This window comes from Adiantum capillus-veneris, chromosome 27 (genome assembly GCF_014529385.1).
Source record: "Adiantum capillus-veneris isolate H3 chromosome 27, ASM1452938v2, whole genome shotgun sequence".
NCBI classification, from domain to species: domain Eukaryota; kingdom Viridiplantae; phylum Streptophyta; class Polypodiopsida; order Polypodiales; family Pteridaceae; genus Adiantum; species Adiantum capillus-veneris.
In genome coordinates, this window is record NC_140957.1 from 59,883,373 (window position 1) to 59,891,310 (window position 7,938).

The window sequence follows — 7,938 nt, forward strand, 5'->3', positions numbered from 1 at the left end:
TGCCTCTCGAGCAGAAGCTCATGATGTTATGCATGGTATGAAAAAGACTCAATTTTCCTACATGAGAATATTTCTAAATCTTCTTGTGAGTGTAATACCTAGCTAGGTACGATTGGGGGCAGACGACCGCCGGCTCGGTGCGAGGCCGGTGGTCCCCTGCCCCCAATCGTACCTAGCTAGGTATGTGGTACCTCTCGAGCAGAAGCTCATGATGTTATGCATGGTATGAAAAAGACTCCGTTTTCCTACATGAGAATATTTCTAAATCTTCTTGTGAGTGTAATGGTGGGTCCGGAGCAACACGACCATTTTGCCGAAATGATGCTCGCCACGACATTATTTCTCCCATTGTCTCAACTGCTTGAGCGGGCAGTCTCTAATAAGCCCAACCAATGAAGACTAGTTGGGCGTAGCCACTATGGTTCTCTATTTCGCTTTTTTAAGACAAAATCTTAAGAAGTAATTGAGATTTTGGTGCAGGAAGAGATATGTCGATTGGCGGTGTCTGTGTGCCAGAGTTGGAGGCGGGGGGAGAGAGAGGCGTGGATTGTGTGTGGATGTGTGTGTGTGTGTGTGTGTGTGTGTGAGAGAGAGAGAGAGAGAGAGAAGAATGCTGATCAGCGATGCCGAGTAATCATGAGACGTACATGCAATATGGGCTTCGTCCAGAGGAATGGCCAGACGACTGGTGGCTTACACCAGATATGGAGATGACGAGAGTGCTGGACATTCTACCCTTCGTTTTCACAAAGAGGCACCTCAAGTCTCACCTTGCCGCTCTCGGCGCAGCCTACGTCTCAGCGATCTTTGGTCTTCTCTGCGATCAGCTTCCTGCAAGTGTTAACGCTTCATTCTATTATTTAGACGACACCTTCTCCATTTATTTGGACGGGTTCTGTCATGGTGATGCCCGACCCAAAATGATGGAGACGGCATGCAATCTCTCATGCCTCTCTCACTTTCTCGCCCGCTACATTCACCTCTTCAATCATTCCATGTCTCCCATTTACCTGCAGATCATCGACATCGGCCCATCCAACCCTTCCTTTCTCCGCCTCGTCCTTGTCCTCTCTAATCGATGCATCGCTCTGAATCGCCTGCTCTCGCTCATTGATACTTATGTCAGATATGCTCGCTCTAATTTGGACTCATTGGGTCTAGCATTTGCCGCTGATAGTGACAACGAAGAGCAATATATTGCGGAAGTAACATCCACAGAGGAGGAGAGTTCTGCATCAAGCGGTGGCATGGAAGTAGAGGATGATGATCACAGCAGTCTTGATAACCATGATGACGACGGTGACGGTCCTCTAGGTCATGATCGAAACAATGATAATGATGGTGAGGATGTTGGAGGTGGCCATGGCAAGAATGAGGAGGACATGCATAAGATAGACGTTGATGACAATGATCGTCACAACGATTATGACAAGGATGAACATGGTACTAGGAATGGTGGTAGCGGTCACATAGATAATGAAGAGGATGATGGCATGCTTGACATTGACATTGGGGATTGGGGTTCGGAGCCTGATGATGATGATGAGGATGAGGATGCAGACTTAGAGTGATTATGATGAGGATCAGGATTCAAACATAGATTGATTTAGAGTTCTTGAGTGCAAGGGGTCTTGTCCAGTTCTAATGTTGCTTAATTAGTGTTATATATACCGACCTCCAAGGCTCAAACTCAACCACATGGTTGTGAAGGTCACACGTTGTGGCCATCCACCATGTTGTTATATTCACCCAACTTACAAATTACCACCTGCGTGTGGGGGGTACCTTATATATGCATCGTCCACCATGCTAAATACCGACCTCCAAGGCTCAAACACAACCACATGGTTGTGAAGGTCATTCACAATGGACGCTGAATTCTGACTCTATGTCGATGACTATGTCGATCCCTCCCCCCCCCCCCCCCCCCCAAACCCCCCAAAAACACACACACACACACACAAATGCATACCCCAAGGCCATCAATTTGCGATACTCTTGGGACTTCGCGTTCATGCAGAAAATGCACTTTTTTCTCAAACTCCTATAGATGATACCATTCCATGTAGAAGGCACATTTCCTCCCTAGTACAAACTTCCTTCCTTACACTCATGTGTTACCATATGGGAACCTTCAATGTGAGAATTAAAATTGTGCCTCCGAATGCCTATGTCGAGAATACTATTAGTACCTTGCGTGTAGTACGATTTTTGCCTCTATAGAGTTGCTCAGTCATTTAGGTAGCCACTTGATAACCTTTGTGCATCAGCTGAAAAATTTCATGATGCCTTGCAAATGGTTCAATCAATTAAGACGGATCTCAAGAGCCTTAGATGCTACTTTAATGTAACTAAAATTATAGCTACAATATGTCTCATGAGCTATCAAAATATAAAGTTCTCACATCTTTCGTTGATAAATTGGAAGAAATTGGACCCTTTGCGCATATCTTCCATTGGATTAAATTCCAAGATACATGCACTTACATTGCAAGATTATGCTTAAGAGAACTGGTAAAATTTTGCTCATATTAGTGTACAACAACAGAGAAATATTCTATGTTGATAGAGAAAGTTCACAAAGTTGTCATTTTTTCCTCTTTCTCATTGGTTGAAACAATGTTTTTATGAAAGCTTTGAAGAGTGTGTGTGTGTGTGTGTGTGTGTGTGTGTGTGTGTGTGTGTGTGTGTGTGTGTGTGTGAGTGAGAGAGAGAGAGAGAGAGAGAGAGAGAGAAGAAGAAAAAGAGGAGTTTTCTAGGCCTATCGAGTGAGTCTTGAACTCAAAATGTGTTACCTAACTGATCACCTCAATGATCTAGACCTATCCTGAACTCAAAACCTTTTAGTCAAGAGGACTTTTGTGGCTGGCTTAAGACAACGTCTATCGGACTCTTACACTTGTATGGTAGTCGTTGCAAACAATTCTCGATGGTAATGCATGCTTAATCAAGTCTAATGATTTACGAATCATGTGATTAAGCAAAAGGATGATCATCCCAAGCAACAACCCTCGGGGGGGTTCACTAAAAAATATGTAGAATAGCACGTGAGTTCAATGGAAGGGGTTAATTTCTCTTATAAACTTAAAAAAAGTATACATATATATACACCTTTTGTAGAGTTTGGTATTTAATATTTGATATTGCTTATTGGTACCAAAAATTGGAGGCCAAGTTGCACGACCATCTTTGCGGCTTCTGATTGATTACCAAAGGGCTTGTGGACACATCTCTTCCACTTATGGTATGGGTATCACTCCTTGTGACTTGGCATCATCAATCATGTTTACTACTACCCTTGTATCCGATGGTGTTTGATTTTCAGGTCTCAACGGAGGGTCAAGAGATTAATAATTTGGTTTTTCTTGTGCTCATTTTCCTTTTCCTTTTGATGTGTCATCCCTTCATGTTTGGGAATAATTGTAGTTTCTGGATACATTAGAGCTTGACGATCTTTATGAGTAGTTTGCACATCTCCAATCTTTTCATTTTGAATCCAGGATGTAGATACATCAACCATCTTTGCTTACTATGCTATGTCATGCTTTATGAGTGAACTAATGTGAGAAGAGTACTTCTTCTTTGAAGAAGACTCCTCCTTTTTCTCTTTCCTCACTCTCCACTAGCTCTCTCTCTCTCTCCACCTTTGAAGGTAGGTGCTTGAGGTCTTGGGATTGAGGCCCTACCAAGGGTAATTTTGGTGCATGAAGCTTTCCACCTTCATGGCATCAATTGGGCTTTGAAGAGCATAAAGATTGTATTGTAAACAAGTCTCTCTCAATGGGAGAAGCTATAATACAAAGTACTCCTTTTGAGGGGGGACTGGCTCCAAGTAAATCCTATCCTTAACTATTATCAATCTTAATCTCTCTCTCGTTTTCAAGTTATTTTGCATACCAAGCTAACTAGTTAAGTTGTTTCTTGTTATAGACTCCAACCAAGCACTTACTTTTTGCTCATAAGGAATTTCCTTAATGAAACACTCTCTCTTGTTAATATAATTCCACTACGGGTAGTGAAACTAGCTTAATTATGTCACATTGGTATTAGAGCATAGGCTACTCTTTCCTTGATTGAGAAGAGGTGTCCTATTGTAGACTACATAGATTGAAATTGTCTCTTGCAAGAGCACACATAATTTTTGTTTAGCATGACTAAAAATAATGAAGAGAGTAGGAATAATGATGGCCATCGATTTGAACATTATTTTGTCTCTCGGCTTCAACAAGCCATGGGTAATCCCGCTCTTCAAGGAGAAATTCAACAACAACTTCACACGCATGGTATTCTTCCAATTTCTCAAGATTAAAGAGCTTCTAAGAACACTCTTGGTGAGATCTCCAAAAGAGGACTCTCTATGGGTGATGAGAACAATCCACATGAAGAGCTCCAACATCAAATGGGGATGCATCTCCTCCAAAAGGGAGATGTCATGCTCCAATGAAGAGCCTCCACCGATGGAGATAAGGGTGAAAGCACGTATTGGTGGTACAAAAAAAGACCAATTTTGAATTCACCTAGTGGATGCTGCTTTGGTATTGCCATAAAACAAAAGATGTCATATTCTTTTTTTTGGGGGGGGGGGGAACTCCCAATTTTATATTATGAGATACTTTTGATAGAAAACGTGTGTGTGTGTGTGTGTGTGTGTGTGTGTGTGTGTGTGTGTGTGTGTGTGTGTGTGTGTGTGTGTGTGTGTGTGTGTGTGTGTGTGTGGTTTAAACATTGCAAGGATAGCCACTTCCAATCGTTCTCTCCCGCATGCAAGACAAGCTATCCTCTACTCTTGGAACTGACACGCTGATTGGCCTTCCTATTGTCACATCACAAGCTTCCTCTACATTGAGTTGTGATGTGCGGCCGTCCTCTTTGTTGTGCTCATCCCAATATCATCTTGGTGTCCCCTTTGCTAATTTCTATGAGGTCCCCGCATAGGGCTGCTGCTAGTAAGTCCACTTTTGAAAGAGTAGCCAGGCCTAGCAAGGGAAACTCCAAGCTCACGTCACCTCGCAACACCAAGGCCACGTCGTCTGTGTCATTCGAGTAAGTGAGGACACCGAATACTCGTGCAAGCAAGTTGAGTTTCTCAGTCATGCAATCTAAACATGGAGGGTCTTCTATCCTTGATGATGACGATAGGTCTACATCGAAGAGCAGAGGTGAGTTGTGCATATTGTGATGAAAACTGCAGATTGAACATTTTTGCATGCAGCACTATTAATGCAGATTAGTTGAGCATTGTTTGATATGTATTTCAATACATAAATAAATGATGTAGTTTTTAGGGTTTAGGGTAGCTGATTTTCAAAACAAGGTCTTGTATGTGTCCTAGTGCAAGCTGCATGTTTGAGATTTTCACTTCACATGCCAATATGCATTTACGAGATTTGACACTATATGTATGTTGTTTAAAAAAATCATTCTTACTATTGAAATGTGTAAATTGACATGATCTTTGTAACGAAAAGAAGAATGGAAGATTGCCACATGCTCACCAAATTATGTCATATAGCAGAGGATCTACACGAGGAGTATGGGATAAGCCTACTAGGGGTGCTTCCAAAGGATGTAGATGAAGTTATGCTCCTAGAAGATCAGTGGTTAACAATGTTCAATTTTAAGCACAACAAAAGTGCCAAGATTTATCTTAATCACATGCACCCTTGCTTCATAGACGATTGTAGGCTGCTCTTCCACAAGGTGTATCAGGAACCACCATCTTGTGGAGAGATTACAACAAAGTCTGCTTGAGGGTACACTTTTGAGATGTGCCATGCTGCGACCCTGTAGGCCACATCGCGGCATGGGCCAAGTTTGCTGAGAATGTTATTCAGGTGTGTAGAGCAAGAGGAGGGGGGTTGGAGCGGAAGATTGAGGTTTGGAGAAAGGAAAATGGTGCCTTTGAGGTTGCCCATCACAGCGAGAAAAAGCTTTACATTACACAATCTGGCAGCAACTTGTGCATGGAGGCCGAACCGACTACGGCTTTTATCAGCATAATTTGCCGGTTTGTGACTATCTCACTGATTTGGAGTTATTGGTGGAGATAATGATAGCCAAGAGCAAGCACACTATGGTGTAATTGATAGTCTGTGTCTTGATGTAATGCGCTGAAATTATATTTTGGTCTCCATCTATCCATATGTTTTAAGTATAGGTTACATTTTCCTTCTTATAGTGTTCTCTCTTGTGGTAGACTTTGACCCTTTGATCTTTGAATTGACCCTGTAAGTAAGTTGTTGTAGGATCTTCATTGTGTGCTAATTGACTCAAAATATTAGTGACACTGTAGAATTGATCCGTGGGGGCTAAAGGAAAAATTAGCTAACATAGAGCTGCAAAAAGATGATATGGCTATAGGTAGATGGCTGATTGTATTTGATGTGAATGGTGTACTCTTAAAGAGCTACAACCAACCAACACCGGAGATGCATTTTTTGCACCTCCTAGTGGAGGTGAGACCATTTGTATATCGTCTAGGTCAAGAGTTATGGTGTGCGGTCAGACCGGACGCAGAGGATGTGCTTGTAAAGTTGTCCAACAAGCAGATATTATGATATGGTCTTGTTGTAGAAGATAAAAGCTAATGCACTTTCTAGGAGCATGCCTGCCATATTGTCATAGTAAACGAGTGGTCAAAGGTATGTGCCTGACCCTCTTCTTGCCTCACACTGATTACGAGTGTGTATTGTCATTAATATTGCTTAACTTTCTTGTACTCTTACAGATGTGTTCAGCCGAGAAGATTGTGAGATGTGTCTACCCAACATCCTTGATGTCCCGCGTGTGCCACGGGACGTTGGTGATAAGCCTGTTTTCTTGAAGTTGCTAAGATCAGTGTGGGCAAAACATCTGTCGTATGCTGCCAGCACTACCATACTTGTAGATGATTGTAGATATAAGTCTTTAGGAAATGACTATGAGAATTGTCTGGCCGTTCGGTCATATGAGCCTTCTTATCTTGATTTATACAACCCCTTGTACTTCACGGAACTGGTCAAGCCCTAGCTGGAGGGCTGGATTTATGCTCCTTGCCCAATAGCATAGAGCCGTCAACACCCCCTCTTTGATGTAGAAGACGACGTTAGCCCTCTTATTTGCTAAGTATTTCATTCAGTGAGAGGGATACGCTTATCGCTTTCACCCCCCTTGTCAACCCACGATTTGTGGAAAAAAGAAACAAAATTTTATTGGTGCAGTCTGCTATGTATTCCTCTTCATGTGAAAATAAAAATCCACTAATATCCATTTAGTCATTTTTCTTACAGTATGCTTCTGTGGTCATTTTGTCTTGATCTTTGGATTTGGCATTGATCTTCCCATTTTAGGGTGATTGTAACTCTTGGAAGCTCCATTGTACGTACTTTATAGAAGAGAGCTTTTTTATGGAAGAAATTATCATTGACGTGGGCTCCAAAAATTATAATTACCAGTATCAAATTGAAGCCTTTGGTACTGGGACTGACAACGTTTAGGCTTTGCTACTGGTAAATTGGGTATTGTAAAGGACCAAATTTGGTGCTGCTCATCTCACTACAGGGTGATTGTAGAAGAAAGCTTATTTTGGGACAAAGCTTATTTCAAAAAAGAACAATATTATGGAATGGGGAAGTTAGGTACACCCGTACAAAATTTGGTGCTTTAGATACTGGCATTGGAAACTACCAAATTTGGTATTATAAAGTACCAAATTGGGTGTTGTTCATCTCACTACAGGGTGATAGCTTATTTTAATTGGAAAAAAAAATCAGGGGTTGGGGAAGCTAGGTATACCAGTACAAAATTTGGTGCTTTTGATGCTAGCATTGGCATCTACCCAATTTTGTACTCTAAAGTATCAAATTTGGTGCTGGTCATCTCACTATAGGGTGATTGTAGAAGAAAGGTTATTTTGAAAAAAGCTTATTTTGGGAAAAAAATATATGGGTTGGGAAAATT

The 7,938-nt window shown here is 41.7% G+C and overlaps 1 protein-coding gene across 1 annotated transcript; it reads left to right on the plus strand.

The window, feature by feature from the left end:
* The first annotated feature begins 537 nt into the window (after positions 1–537).
* Positions 538–2,496, plus strand: LOC147422060 (uncharacterized). The gene has a single exon (XM_086503446.1). It carries the CDS (start codon positions 624–626, stop codon positions 1,569–1,571), a length of 948 nt encoding a protein of 315 aa, XP_086359572.1. The 5' UTR covers positions 538–623; the 3' UTR covers positions 1,572–2,496.
* The last annotated feature ends 5,442 nt before the right edge of the window (positions 2,497–7,938 follow it).

Bases quoted from the DNA above. Each gene is read 5' to 3' on its own strand.
- LOC147422060 (XM_086503446.1), top strand. From the start codon at position 624: ATGCCGAGTAATCATGAGACGTACATGCAATATGGGCTTCGTCCAGAG.